This window comes from Opisthocomus hoazin, chromosome 19 (genome assembly GCF_030867145.1).
Source record: "Opisthocomus hoazin isolate bOpiHoa1 chromosome 19, bOpiHoa1.hap1, whole genome shotgun sequence".
NCBI classification, from domain to species: domain Eukaryota; kingdom Metazoa; phylum Chordata; class Aves; order Opisthocomiformes; family Opisthocomidae; genus Opisthocomus; species Opisthocomus hoazin.
In genome coordinates, this window is record NC_134432.1 from 6,137,118 (window position 1) to 6,152,689 (window position 15,572).

General features: G+C 46.2%; 1 protein-coding gene across 3 annotated transcripts in view; it reads left to right on the plus strand.

Annotated features, from left to right (window-relative positions):
- Positions 1–15,572, plus strand: part of ZNF618 (zinc finger protein 618) — a 166,475-nt gene that overhangs the window by 116,341 nt on the left and 34,562 nt on the right. The window contains exons 7-11 of one of the 3 annotated variants that reach the window (XM_075439136.1): positions 895–978; positions 6,155–6,244; positions 7,661–7,696; positions 8,282–8,359; positions 9,394–9,483. In XM_075439136.1, the coding sequence (XP_075295251.1) occupies positions 895–978; positions 6,155–6,244; positions 7,661–7,696; positions 8,282–8,359; positions 9,394–9,483 (378 nt within the window). The remainder of the gene's footprint in view (positions 1–894; positions 979–6,154; positions 6,245–7,660; positions 7,697–8,281; positions 8,360–9,393; positions 9,484–15,572) is intronic. The other 2 variants (XM_075439138.1, XM_075439139.1) reach the window with 2 other exon arrangements.

Consider the following 15,572-nt stretch of genomic DNA (forward strand, 5'->3'; position numbering starts at 1 on the left):
AGCAGCTTAAAAAATGCTGTAAGGTGAAGTCAGTCCTGTAGCTACTGAGTGCATCTGCAACAGCTTGTCTTAGGAGCTGGGCCCAAGCTCTGAAATGCTTCTGCGAGAAACTGAGCACAAGCCTGTGGCTCCGTGCACTCTGCCCTGTCATTTAGCCCCTTGCCAGCTTGAAGGTGAGCTAACATCTTGCACCATTTTTTTGGTAATTTCAAGAGATTTAGCCCCGGCCCCCATTGTGTGAGGTTCGAGATTACCATTTTCTTGGTTTGGTAGTTTGAGCCAGCGTGTGCCTGGATATCTCCTGTGTTCCTGGCAAAGACCAAATGTTTGTGGGAAGGAAGGAAGTGATCATGAAGTGAGGCATCTTGGAATAGTTTGCCCACAGGGAAAGTTTTTTCCTAGCCCCCACTTAGGAATTGGCTTGTGCCTTTGTGTGTTAGGGTTTCTGTCCTTTCCAAATTTCTGGATTTTATTATTATTTAATCCTCACTAATGTAACTCTGGATACTTTAATCCTCTTACGGGGTTGCTGCTGACTTTGGGCTCAGTCCTGCTCCCTTTTCAAGGAATTTTGCCATTAGACACCTTTAAGTTGAGCTCTGATGTAGATGGCAACCGATTTTACTGGCAGCTCTCTACTTGGCTGTAAAATGCAGGTGTAAAGCTCATAACTTCTGTGCAAGAACACAGTTTGAATGAGGAGTAGATGGAGGTCTCCAGGCAGCAAGCTGTATGACTGCAAACTGGCATTTTGCCTCTCCCCACTGCCAGTCCAGCATCTAGAAGGAAGCCCCTAAAGATGCCAAAGGGTTAGGTCAAAGGAATTGTCGGGGAACCTGTGCAGGGAATATCCTGCTACCTTGGGAAGCCATAAATATGTTCCTTTCCATCTAGGTGCCCCTCTGGCTGCGGAAAGGGAGAAGAAGCGTCTCTCCAGAGCTGTCTTTGTGCTGCCCTGGGTGGAATCCACAGAAACAAGTGAGGGTCGCAGATGTTTTTGCTCTCTGCTCTGTGGGTCTTCTTCTGGGGAGGCTGCTCGGGTAGTCTGTGCACTGGACACAACTGAGAAGGTTGTTTCCCAGTGACAAGCGTGTGGCATATATGTCAGAAAACACCAGCCTTTCCTGTTTCTTTGCATCACGTGGTTCAGTCATGGTGGCTTTGGTTCTTACTGAAGAGTGTTGGAGTTGCTCATGGTTCATTTCAGTGCAGCAGACATCCCAGGAAAGATGATGCTTTTTTCAGGTACTGCTACACAGCCATCACCAGCTCCAGCCCTCTGTGTTTGTCACCATCAGGACTCGTAAGGACTCCAGCATCTGCCGGCAGATTTTCAAGAAACAGTTAATGCATGTGAAACTCAGCATCAGAGCATCTCATGGACTGTCCCCTGATCCAGTGGCCATGGCTGGAGGGACGATGCTGATACTTCGTTGTCACATAAGCCTCTCTCAGAAAGCCTGTTTCGAGGGAGAAACATCACAAACTCAAATAAAGGGATGACAGATAAATGTATTGCAGTGCACTTAACTGTAAGAAATCCAGCCCCCCTCCTCTTTCAGAGATGCTGCTGGACTTCATGAACTGTTTGGGAAACCTTGTTTCCCAAGGTGAGCCAGGAATGTGGAATTCCTGGAGTTTGGTGCTTTCTTTGGTGTTCTCTGACCTTCTGGTATAAAGGTGTCACCCTGACCATGGAGCAGGACAAGTGTTGCTGTCCAGTCTGCTCTCTCTTCTTTTTTTAATTTTATTGCTTTTTTCTTGACTGGGGCCTGGCACACTGATGTATTTTAGGAATAATTCAGCAGGCTGTTTCAATCTATTTACATTCAGCAATTTTGCCCTGCCACATTTGGAGGCTGTCCCTACTAGACAGCCATTTCTGCAGTGCTCCATAAGAGCAGGATCGCTTAGGATTCAGGAGTATCTGCAAAGTGTCTAGCTGCCCTGAGAGCTCCTCTATCGAGTAGCTTTTGTGGCTTCTTCCATTTGAAAGGTCAGTATGAATTCTGGGTCAGGTGAAAATTGTTCTTCACTTTGAAGAAGTCCTTAAGACTCCCTCCCGCAGCCTGCTGTGTGGAGACCACACCATTCTGGACTCTTAATGGGATGGGCTGTCATCATTGCAGGGATGTCATCTGGATGATGTATGTAACTGTTTCCAGTTTGGGTTTTTGGTTTTTGCGCAGAGCTCTCTGAGCCCAATGGAAGCTAGTTCGTACACTGCTGTGGTCTCAGACTCCTGCACTTACCAGGGTGGGTGAAGGGATCTGTATTTTTAGCTTGTGATATAGATAGAAGTTGTGACCTTTTAACAAGTTGCTGATTGCTGTCATTCCCTTCCTGAGTTTCTGGAGGAAAATCCACTGAGACTCTGGGCCAGGAGCCCTAAGGAAAGAAGCCTCTTCTTCTGCCTGCCACTGCTGGGCATGTGTTCTCTGCCCTCCCTCTTTCCTGACAAAATGAAATATGTCCTTTCTTCTCTGCTGAATATTTAAAGTAAAACAACAAAAAGAGCTCAAAATATTTAATGCAACATCTGGGAAGAAAGATGACCTGGCTGATTGTCCCTAGGGCAGGGTATTTGAGCAGCTGGGAGTCACTGCTGAACAGAGACTGCACGAGGAGCCAGGCGGCAGCATCCTCTGGAGACAGGCAGAAGAGAGCAGCACGTTCCCTGGCTATTACTGGAGGTGCACATGCAAGCGGAGTGGTCAAAAATGCTTTCAGGTCCCATGGAGTTATTTCTTGGGGTACTTGAAAAACCTGCCTGTTTGTCATCTCAGTATGTCAGTCCTTTTATCTGAGGAACTGTCTTGTAACACAGCTGTTGCTTCTCTTTTTTTCTAGTAAAAAAGTCTGCTGTATTTTGGTGTGTGCATTTCACAAGATGGAATGTTTGCTGACTAAACATATAAGGCCATTACTCCTTAGACCCCCTTCGGGATTCTCTGCTCCCCTTGGAAAGATTCTTGAGCAGGAAGGAGGAATCATATTTGCTGGAATTTAGTTGTTAACTGGATGCCTCTTAAGCATTCTGAAACTCTAGGTTTGCTGCAGTGTAAGAGGGTGATTGCTCGGCTTGCAGCAAGGATGTGTTCTGCAGGGCTGTTGCCTGAACACCAGTAAGGGCCAGCGCTGTACCTCTGTGCTAGTGGGTTAATTAGTATCTTTCCCAGTATTTTTCCGTAAGTCCTAATAGTGCCTGTTGGTATTATTTTACTTTTGGTGGAGCTGCACTGTGTTAGTGTCCGCCTGGTGATAGGAGAGACCTTGAATCCCAGCAGACTTGCTGAAGTAGCGTTAGTTTGGCTGTGTCTGGTACCGTCTCTTCAGAGGTTCAGCGACGAGCGTTTCGGCAGGGGCTCGCAGGCACACCTGAGCCCTCCGGGTCCCCTGTAGTCCTTCCCATTGAAGGCTGTGTTGTTACGTGTGTTGGGTATGGTGTCCTGGCTGGAATCTACCTTGGTGTAGTAGTTACAACGCAGAACAGGAAGGTGGACAGTCTTGTGAAGAAAGCTGTCACTGCTGTGAGCAGCACTGGAAGTGTTTGATGGCTCGCAGCAAAGACAGCTTTATTGGGCGACAAGGAAGAAGTCTGGCACTGGGGTGCAGCCCTGGAAGAGGGACTGTTGCTCAGGGAGGGTAAAGTTTAGCTAGACACCGGCAGTCTCCTGATTCTTTCTGAATTCTCCCTAAACCTCCTCATCTCTGAGAGCTGGCACTGTTTGCTGGGTGTTAGCTCCGTTAAATAGTCGAGGAAGACATTAGTACCAATACCAGCTGGGACAAATTCTTACTAATCATAACGACTTGTTTTGCTGTAGTCTCTGGAGGTCATTCTTCCTTGGGGAAAGCAGTCCCCTAACAAAATAAGCAAAACCCTGTTCTCTTGGCATGTGCTTTTGGACATTTTACAGCATTTCCATTTTCCCTACACGGCCTAGGGCAGGAAGTGGTCATACCCAGTGCTACTCAGGTGCTACTCGAGTCTCTGCTGTTGACAGTGAGATCCCCACGATCTTTCCTAAGTTACAGAAACTATAACTAGCCATGCCTGTTTGAGTCTGTGAGGTGGTGTGCCTGGCGTTTAGTTTGATTCTTTTCGAACAGGTCTCCTTATTTATTGGCCACTTTTCTTCCAAACTGTGGCCGTAATGGTTTCCTTCCTCCAAATGGAGGTATTGAAAGTGCTTGATATTTGATGCTCCTTTGAAGAATTAGCCTTCAGTTCATCTACTGCATGGCTCATTACACTTCAAAAAGGAGGCTCGTTTCTTGTCTTTGGGACGCCCAGCAATGCAGGACTGATTACTGATGACAAGTTATGAATTTTCTCTGCTGAGAATTGACTGTATATTTTTGCAGCAGATACACAGACACTCGCTAGCAATCAGGTAGACTGAGACCCTCAGTGCCGTAGTGCAACCGCAAAAAGAGACTGCCTAAGACTGTGTAATGAAACGTCGTTGAATGTGACCCACCAGTGCTTTTATCACTTGAATGTTCTTGCAGTTGTGTGTTGCTTCTCCTCCTGCTCTTCCTTAAGCAGTGCACTGTGAAGCAGTGAATCCTTTTCATCTCGATGTTTGCTTGGGCTCTGTCTTGCTTTTTCAGCCTAGACTGTTTAAAATCCCTTAGGTCTGGCTTAGCATTGCTGTGCTCTGATGGAGATACAAATATTTTTTGATAGCAGAAGTAAAGTTCCTGTGCCCAACTGTTTTAACACCTTTTATATTTGGCATTTTTTCTCTTATAGATCACCATAGCTTCTGCTTTCATTCTGCCAAGCAGAATAAAGGGCGAAAGGTGATTCTTCATTTAGTGTTGGAACCCCATGTGCTGATGGACTCCAGTAGTGAACCCAAGTGAGCGATTAGACTGCACCAGTGCTTACTAGCTTAAAATATTTATTTCTTTTAAAAATAAAATTATGGAGAAGTAAAATAAAAGCTTAGTAAATGTGAATACTCTGGTGCATTTGAACACGGTGTGGAGGAGGTAGAAACAAGGCTTTACTTTTGCTAATCGTGTGGCTCCATGAACACCAACAACAGAGGCACGACAGGGGAGCTTACTGAACAGCAGCTCTTCTGTGGAGCTACGGTCGCTGATGTGTGCACTCTTAGCTTGCCCCTGTTATGAAGTGAAACACATTAGTTTCAATATCCTTTGTGGCTACACAAGCTGATGTGTTTCACTTTGTTTGCAATGGGCTAGTAGCACGCAACCCATCGGCTACTGTGGTCGGCTGGCAAGTACAATGCTGCAAGCTGCAGCGGAGCGACTGCTCGTGGATGTCAGGCTGTACCTGTGGTGGCTGTCAGACATCAGAAGATGGGAAAACCCCACCAAGTTGACAAGTGAAATTTTCCTCTTACACTGATGTGATAGCTGAGCCAAAGATATGAGTTGTCCCCAGTCAGACTGAAACGAATTCAAGCATCTTGAGTTCTTTTGCATCTGTCTGTCTTCCCCACGCAGCCATGGTGAAGGGGGTCTGTTGTTGCTGAGATGAAGGGAGAGCATCTAGGAAACAAACATATATGAAGCCAGGTTTCATCAGTCCTCCTGTTCATTGACCATCTTACTGTCCTGAGTGTTTTGGAGTGTTGGTTCCCTTTGGCTTTGTTTGTTATAATGTGCCCTTACGGGATCTTGGATGCAGTTAGTAATCAGCAAGCAGCAGCAGTGAGAACCAAGTGTGGTGCGAGCGTGTAGGCACGTCCGGTCCGTGTTGTAGTCGGCGTATTAAGACTTTGACTTCTAACAGCACATACATTGGCTCCGTGTTTAGTTCTGCCAGTTTGTCCCCATCCTGACCAGTACTTGCCTACTGTGGCCCTGAACTTCCAAAGGAGATTCAGCAGGGGCTGCTGCTCTGCGCCGTCATTGCTGTGAGGTCTTACGGAGGCTGCACCGGAGAGCAGAGCAGCCTGCATAGGAACTAACAAGTCGGAATATGCCCCAAGCCATCCAGCGTGGGGCATGCGGGGGACGTTGTGAAGCGATGGTTGTCTGCATGCCTGAGAGACTGGACAGAGCGTGTGGGATGGGTGTAACTGCATGGGGGTGTCTGACTGAGCAGCATTGTCTGGAGTGCTTGCCTTTTACCTCAAAGTTTCTAAAGTGGCGTGTTTTCTTCTTTCTACAGACAATTTTAGGTACACGTGTGACATTTGTGGGAAAAAATATAAATATTATAGCTGCTTCCAAGAGCACAGAGACCTACATGCTGTGGATGGTGAGTACTGTTTTGATGCTTAGATACACAGACTAGAATGAGAAGTCTTTGCTGTGTTACTCTGGGGAAGGCAAAATGTGGTTCTGCAGGACCGTGCGGCCCGTGTGCGGACGTTGCACAGCGTGGCTGGCTTGCCTCTGTCGGTGGAGGCATAGTCGCCCGGCGCTGCAGGAAGAAGTTTGCTGTGTTTGATTCTCTTTGCGTGCATCAAAGTAACACCCTCTGCTGGGACCTGTAGTCCTTGCAGTCCTCCTCTGCATTAAGGTTCGTGGTTAGGGTGGATATGCTAGAGCTGAGTCCCTCAAGGTAAATTGTCAGTCTGGCTACTCGCTGGGCAAGAGTTGGTTGCCTTTTGGTTTCTGCCTTCACAGGATTGTTCCCAACATGCCTCTCTGTGAGAAACCACATTTCACAGTTGGCAAATGTTGTTTCGGTCTCATTAATCACTGTGGTAGTGAACTGATGCAGTTGTCAGTGGAGCTTACAGGCCAGTTTTTCTTCTGTGAATGTAGATGTGGCCAAGGCTGGTGACACTCAGACAGAAGCAGACACCCTCCTCCAGAAGCAGTGTTTGTTTTTGGTGGAAATAGAAGCAACAACATACCGTCTTTGGCTTGCCCCCTGCTAACTGGGTATCTAAAGCTCCTTGACTCAGAGCCCACAGGTGCTCCAAATCCTCTCTGCGTATTGCTACAAGCCTATTGGTATTGCTCCTCACTTGGCCAAGGAGGAAACCCTGGCAGAGTTTTAGAAAGAGACTGCTAGAAAAGCAAAAGGTATTGAATAGCTGGACTGTCTTGGGAAAGCAAGTGGTTTTTCACAATGTGTGATGTCCCCAAAAAATGCTGGTTTTGCCAGGAACGTGCATCTGAACGTGCTCTAAGAACAGCCAGCATTCTCTTGCAGGGCACCACTGCAAGCTCCCTTCCTCCCACGGGGAGCCAAAATTGAATTACTGGGACTGAAAGTCACTGTGAGATGGACGTGTCTGCTTCTGTCAGAAACGTGTCTTCATAGCTGTGGGTCAGGGAGCTCTGTGTAGGGTTATGAGAGGGCTTTGGAAGTAGCTTCCACTTGTGTCTTGCAAGGACACTGTTTGTCTCAGTTCCTTCAAGGGGCTGGTTGTGTCTTAGCAAACACAACTGTCGGGCAGCTGTGCATCTGAACTTTACGTGGGGCTGTGTCAGTGTCAGAACAGAGGCCTTGAAAATCTGTGTGAATTAGGGCTGGGCATGCTCGAATAGTTCCTGTGTGGATGCTGCTGGGAAGAGGAGGGACTGGGGCACAAAGCCTGGTTAATTCTGTGGGGCTGAAATATGCTGAAGCAGTGTGTGAAATACAGGAGGAAAACAAGACCATTTAAGAGGATTTAATTTCTGTTTTGTTTCTTCCCCTCCTTCTTCTATTCTATGTTAGTTTTTAGTGTGGAAGGGGCCCCAGAAAACCGGGCAGGTAAGCTGAGATCCTTCATGTGCTTTATTTCACAAACCTTTTCAAACATTCAGTAGTTCAGGCACAGCAGGTCAGGTTCTACACTTGCAAGAGTCAAGGGAGTTTTGTCACTGATTGCAACGGGAGAGGAGCTCTCTCCCTCCCTCCCTCCCTCAGTGTGTACAGCCAGCAGGTTGATGCCCAGCCCTAGTAGATACCAGGCTTTATTTGTGTATGCAACTGATCAGGCTTTTGAAGATCAAAGAAACAGGTGTTTCAAGTCTCTGGTGATTCAGTGAATTGTTCAAGGCATAAATTAAATTATTTTATAAGACAGGATTGCAAAGTGTTTGTTCAGTCTTTCTCTGTATTTTTTAAACATTATTTACCTACAAGGCCTGTTACTGAACTGGAAGGGGGTAGTACCTGCTTGTGGCACCGGAGGAGGAGGGGCCAATCAGACAGAGGGGCCATTTATAATTCCTGTCTTGAAATCTTGTTACAGATCGAAATGTCATTACAGATGCAGGAGCATTCAGTGCCTATGCAGCTGTAGGAGGAAAACCTGAGGGTGTTAGCTCTCTTGCTGGTTCTGTTCTCTTGCAGACCCCTATGACCAGGCCGTCATAGCAGCAGATGAAGTGAAGGAGGAGGAGCCGGAACCATTCCAGAAGATTGGTCCAAGTATGAGTTATAATACAGCTTCAAACGTGAGAGAGAAAGCACAAGGGTTTCAAAACTGACATTAGCTGGAGTACCTCTAGGAAAACCAGAAAGCGCTGCGTTACGCAGAGGTGCTGGGACTCAGGGGTGCTGAAAGATACGTTTAGGTTCAAATGAACACCAAGCACCAGCAGCCCTGGCCTTAACAAAGGCAGCTTTGTGATGTTTTCTGCTCAAGAGCTCTGCAGAGAGGAGAGGGAAGAGGTTCAGGAGAAAAGCAAGCTGGCAGCAATTAGAGAGGGTCTTAAGGTGTATTGGCAGAGTTGGCAGGTCTTTGCATTCTCACTGCCTTGGTGGTGGGTTTGTCAGATAGAGTGAAACAAAGAGAGGACCAGACTTCGCCGAAGCATTTCTCTGAATTCTCCCTTTCGGAAACAATTGATTAACCTTGGATTTTCCTTTGGCTTGCAGCTTGCTGTCAGTTCTGTACTTCCCAGCACTGGCAGGAGTGGCAGGTGTCAGTGTATGGTTACGCTAGTTTGTTATTTTAAGTACGCCCAAAACAGGAATGATTGCAGTTACTGCAGAAAAGCCCCTCCTCCTGCAAGAGAAATCTACAATTCCAATGTAAAAGTTCTGTCATTAAGACTTGAATTTGAACTTGTTTCCTAGTTTGACTGTACCTGTTGCCTACACATCACAGACCGTCTGTAACCAGAAGACAAAACTGTGTCATCTGTAATACAGACTTCTGAAATAGTCTTGCTTTTGTTTTGCATACGTATGTGCTGGAAGTTTGGGATAATCTCCTGTAGCTTGTTCAGTTCTGCTGAACTGTTGATGCACGGTCCATCCCTCTGGACACTAGCTTTAGCTGTTCCGTTTGTTGGGGAAAAGGATGTGTGAATTGCAGGGCAGAGAACTTCCAGGTGCCTGAGGAATCTGCTCTGTTTTTGTCACTAAGCCAGTTTCTATGTCAAAAGTCAGGAAGTCAGTGAGGGCGCGAGAGGGTGCTGCAGTCCTTTCTGATCTTTGTATTCGTTTCATTTTCACAGAAACTGGCAATTACACCTGTGAATTCTGTGGCAAGCAGTACAAATACTACACTCCTTACCAAGAACATGTGGCACTGCATGCACCTATTAGTGAGTATCCTGCTGGAGATCTATTTCATTACAGACTGATTTACAGGGGTTGGTGGTAAACACGAGGGTTGCAGGAAAGAGCATCATTCTTGTGGATCCTTCCACTGAACCTGTGGGATTGCAGGTGGCAGGACGTAGATCGTGTTCTGACCAGGGCATTAAAGCTGAGCTGGAATCACTTCTCAGAGGAGCGCTGTCACTGTTAGGTCTGTAATGTCACTGAACTTTTACCAAAGTCCGTGCAAGTCTACATGTGTTCCTTGGGGGTTTGGTATTTTATTTTGTTATTTAACTGAAGTGATGCACAAAATTTTTTACTCCCCTGAATAATTGAACGTACATGCTAGGGAAGAAGCTTCTTTCTTATGAGCTTCTGAGAAATTATTTCAGGCAGTGAGTTAAAACTGGTTTTCAAAGTCATGTAAATTACCTTGGTAGCTTGCTACTAAATCACAGGCAATAAAATATTTATTTCAGGGAGCTCGGGAAAAGGCAGTTCTCAGCATACTACCCGACACTACGATCTGCACTCTGGAGGGACACTGCGATCTGCACTCCCCAAAGGGGAAGTTTTAATGAGCAATTAAGTGTAATTCAGTGCAAAATTTTAGTAAAACAGTTGAGAGAAATTCTTCCTGCATGCTGGTTTTGGATGCTTTAAAAGTATGCAGAGAAGTTCTTGACACCTGAACTTCACGCTTCTTTCATAGCGTTGCCCTGTGGTTTATTGGGATTATAATGCTGTGAGCCAGCGTGGTTGCTCGTTGCCCATGTCCGTCCGGCTGCCAGCATTTTGGCTGAGGATGAGGATGGATGAGCTGAGCTTAGTGGTTTCGTTAGCTGCTTCTCGCAGCCGGCAGAGGGAGCACACACTCCTTCCTCACCAAATTCTGCTTTGCAGAGGCTTTTTATGTTATTAAAATAGGGCAGCTTTGGTTTAAACATGTATAGAAATAAATTAGGAACATAGTCCACCAAATTATCACTTTTAAGGTGGGTCAAGGCTTGGTGGCTCCCATGCAGGTTCTTGGGAGCATGGAGATGGACCAAGATCATGGTAGAAGCTGTAGGGCACAAAATACCTCTACCACCATCATCACAAAATTAGTCTTATTATCTCTCATCTGCCTGAGGGAACTAACCCAGTGCTTATGACTGCACAATTAACAGTTATTGCTAAACGTCCCTGCACCCCCAAACTCCAACTCTTAATTCAGGCATTTTCAAGTCCTCAGAAAAGCCGTTGGTGGTGGTCAGCAGTATGTCAATCTTCTAATATAGATGGGCCCTCAGACACTAAGGACTTGGTGTCTCTAGTCCACCCCTGTGCGGCTAGCGAAGGAGCAGTATGCTGCAAGGACTGCACCAAATCTCTGCTCAGCAATAGCAGATGTGTATCTTCCCAGTACTTCCCATTTCAAGGGAATTTATCCCTGTGGTTGTCTCTCCACCCTCCAAACCATCTGTAGTAATAGGCTGTAGCTGCTGGTTCCAGTCCAGGCTATCCAGCATGAAAGAAAAACACAACTGTTCTTCTCTCTGAGATATTTCCCTGAAGTGAGCCCTGCAGGTCTGACTGACCAGCGGTCACTGAGGTGTGCAGATCAGTTTCCAGTCTTTTCAGCAAATATCTTTAACTATGAGGATACTTAAGATCAGATGAGGATAATATTTCCATAAGGTTTAACCCCCTGCCCATAAACTTTTCTTTTTCCTTTTTTTTTAAAAACTTATTTTTTTCTCTCCTAGTTCCCATGACCAGTAAGATTTGTGATTTACAGTAACAAGCCACTGACCCTAATGTGCATACAGGAGAGGGCATGATTAGCTCCTAAGGCAGGCTGGCCAGTACATCCTCCCACCTTTCTATTGCTCAGACTCTGCTCTTCCTATAAACCAGGGTCCTTTAAGGCAGCTGAACACACATGACTTCTGAAAAGCACGATTGGCTTTTCTTGGGCCCTAGCAGTCAGAAGAAGTAAAGCTGAGACTGTGTCTTTACCCTGGTCTTAGTCTTGTGGTTACAAGGCAAATGCTGAAAAATTAGCCGTAGTGGGAGCAGGTAAGGAAAACGCTTCAGCATTACCAGTTCAACTTTCTGGGTCTCTCTGCTTGAGTGCAAACTTCCCTTCCGGAGCCTGTCTTTCTGGTTTTCTGTGATAATGGATAAAAATTTATTGAAATGGTTCTAAAACAAGGACTCATATCCTGCAGGGTCAATAGAACCTTGCAGGATAATTTTTGGTCAGTGCTGCTGGATACCTGCTTTGTGGAAAAGCGCTCTGCTGTGGAGTTCCCTGGAATTGTTAATGCCAAATGTCTCCTTCAAAAGTTCCCTTTTGTTAGTGAGGAGTAGGGGCTTTTTCATATGCTTAGAACTAGGCTATTACTCGTTTAAAATATGTGTTCTTATGGTGCTTCTGTCAGCCTATTCACGCCTTCTAAGAAAGGTGTCAGAGGCTGTTTCCAAAAAAAGTAGATTGTAGGCACATTCATTGTCCCAGTTTTAGAAACGTCCCTGAATAGAGGTGCACGGGGGAGGGTTCAGAGATTGCTTTGCATCCTCCTCCAGGCTCGGTCTGCTCTGTAGGGTGGAACAGATTTAACCACATTTGCAGGTCGCTGGACTGTTGTGATTGCTCTTAGATGATGTGTTTACAGTGCAGAGAAAACCTAGTGTGTTTGGGATGTGGACTGGCTGGAAAAGCCACCAAGAGTGGGTTTTAGCTGGGGAAGTCCAGGCTTAGGAGTATGCACTCACCGCATCCTCTTATGCTAACTGCAGATAAGCAGCAGACTCCCTGGGCATGGAAGTATGCGGTGAGAGCACTAAAGTCTGCACAGCTCTCCATGTCCATGGCTTCCAGGGTTAAAATCTGAAGCGATGTCAGCGCCCTGCGTGCGCTAATAGGGCTTAATGGCCCTGACCTCACATGGGGCCTCCATATTTCAGCTCAGCTCTGGACTGTCAGTCCCTGCCTGAGCTACACTGTAGGACCTTGGTCTCCAACTCATTTGTAGACATGGCCATGCCTGGCCATGAATCCCATTGGTCTGTACCCCAGCCAGCAGACTGATTTCCCAGCTTGACATCAACCATGTCTCATCACTCTGGATCTCCCTGAGGATCGCTGGTATGTGTCTGGTCCTGGTTATCCTCACCAGAGCTGATCCTGCCGCTGACCTGTGGATTGACTTCTCAGCTTCACTACGAACCTGGCTCATGGCCATGAACTTCCTGATGATCTGGACGTTTGGATGAACCTGGCTGTCATCTCTGGTCCTGCCTTGCTCACTGCTCTCAGGGGCTGTGGGATGGGCCCTGGCTGTCGAAGACCCTGCCCTGCCAGCCCCGTGATCGTACTTAGATCCGTAGGGGACAGACAGACCTACATCCACCCTGACACCTGAGACACTCAAGGAAGTTCATCAAGCCTCTCTGCTCAATTACTTTTCTTATCATGAAAGACACTGGATACAATTTGTTCATCGAAAGTACTTAAACACAGTGTTTCTTAAAGGCAGCTGCCATCGTGGCTTTTTCTCTTGGAGAAAGGGATCCTTTTTGGTAGCACATCTAGTTTCCACAAGGTCCCACCTAACCAAGAAAAAAAGCAGATCCAGATTCCAGTTGGATGTTGTGTCTTTGGTTCCTCCATCTTGGTGAGTGAAATCTGTGAGTTCAGATGTTTTTCCCACCCTCTGATCCCACAGTGCCTTAGCAGCAGCCTCCACTGGCAATATTTGTTTGTATGCGTAAAGAAGCACATTAAGAATTTGACAATTTTGAGCACAGGGTTTTTCCTGTGGAAAGACCTGTTCCCAATAGCAGGGGTTTCCCCCAGCAGGTTGAATTTCAAGCCATTGTTAAGGAATCACTTTCCATCGTATTCATTAAAGATAGGATTTTCTCCAGAGGTGATTATGATTCCATCTGAACCATCTGAATGGTTCCTTACCCATCTTGACAAGATATTTCTGAAAAAATATCATACACAGATTACTAGCTAGAAGTTTCACCTGGAAAAAGCAAAGTTAATGAGATAATGTGGTCGCTGTGCTGTTGTGGTGGTGCATTGTGGTACTGTGTAGATCTGTGTAGCTTTTGAGGAGACACGTTGAAATGTCTGCTAGATTTTCTACTTCACTGTTGCAGCTTGCTGTTCACAGGGCTTAAAGGTCTTATCAAAGACAGGAAAACCAGGAGGGACCGCTGGGATCTCTGGACCGACTGGGGTACTATAGGACTGCCTTGATTTAATTACTCACATACATGTTTTAGAGGGACATCTAATCTTGCTCTTAAGAGTGACAGAAAATACAGCAACCTCTTAAGGTAATTATTTTGATGAATTATTATTCTGACTAAGTTAAGACTAAAAATACCCAGATGTAGCTTTCAGACACTGGATCCTATTTATAACTTTGTCTGCTGGGTGAAGGAGGGCTAGGTTACCAAATTTCTGTCCTTTCTAGACCTTTGTATAGCCTGCTGTCATGTCGCTTCCTAGTGAGTAACCTCCCAGTTAAGCCAAAGGAGTGACCTGATGTTTCCACTGTAAGGTGTGCTGTTCGTGTCCTTTATTTATCCTCTTGCCTTCTCATCTGAACATTCTCAAGTCTGTTAACCACTTTCATGGAGGGCACGCACCGGTGCTGAGTCTAGTGAAGGAACTGAGAGCTAACATTTTCTTCCTGATCTGCTTTGAAAGTGCCCTCATGGCATACCCATGGAGTACCTCTGTCTCTTCAGCTGCATCGTTGCCCTGGGAGCTCCTGTACAGCCATCGTGACTGAGCACGGCAATGAACAAGCTCTTTTTCCTGCTGCCAAGGCAGAGTGCACCATCTTTTAAGTATCACCTGTATCATCTGTATTCTGTAGCACGCCATGTGACATGCTGTGCGGCTGTAGCTCGGTGCACTCAGTTTGCCAAGGGACTGGAGATCATTCAGTGAGACTTACCTTCTACATGACTCCTCTCTGGCCCTCCCTTCTCCAGTGTGTCAGCTTCAAGCGGGGCATATCTCCAGTGCTTTCTGAGAAAGTTCAAAAAACTTAATAGCAGTGGTTTTGGGATGGTCTGTCCACAATGCTGTCTCCAGTCTTGCGTTCTAGCTGCAGATTTTGAGACAGGAGGTTTTTGTAACCATTCAGCAACTCAGTATTTTCATTTTTGGAAATACCTTGACCTTTTCATCAGCCTGAGGCAGTGAGTTCCACAGTGAAGATGACTTTCTAGAGCAGAACAGGGGAGCTACGTGATCCTCTCTACCTTTGTTTCTTAGTCTTCAGAAGGAATTTGTCATCTGATGAACTAAAGACTAAAACTTTTTTTTCAGTTAGCATCCTCCAGACTGCTAGGACTAATATTCATTTGCCTGTCTTGCCTTGCTGATTCGAACTCGCTCTCTGCCTAGAGCCAGATGGAGCAGCCCTCTCTCTGGGGCCTGAATTTGAAGACGTACTGTTTGTTGAAGTTGGGGGGCGAAAGAAGTAGTTTTGGAGGTCTTCAAAGCACTGGGACTTTTTTCTTCAGATCTGAGAGAGCAGTATCTGGACTGCAGAGGATTCGCAATGACGCTTTTTGTTTTTGACACTGAGTAGTTGGCTGGTCACTGCTTCTCTTGGTATGGACAAGTAATCAAGCAGCAACTGGTGGGAATGGGCCTCATGGAAAACTAGATGACACATAAGCAGGAAATCGTCATATCTGACTACATTTTTCCTGGCAGTTTGGCAGCAGCTGGGGGAGGATTATACATGAGGATTGAAAGCAAAAGCAAGCCTCCTGCCTGTTCAGCTGGCCAGAGACCAAGCAGAGGAGAAGTATCTTGACCTAAGCCATGAGAAAACCTAGTGCAGAATCTTCTGCAGAAGTACCATAATATTTACAGGAAATGTCATCTTGGGTCTGCATATCAGATCAAGTGAAACAAAAACTGGTTTCCTTTGGGTATCTTTTTGCAAGCCGCTTTGAATGTACACATCCTCACTCTCCAGCACTGCTGACTGGTAAAATGAGAGCAGTTCACATTCAAGGTCTGTGATATCTCCTGGGATTCTGGAAATGAGCATCCAGTCCCAGT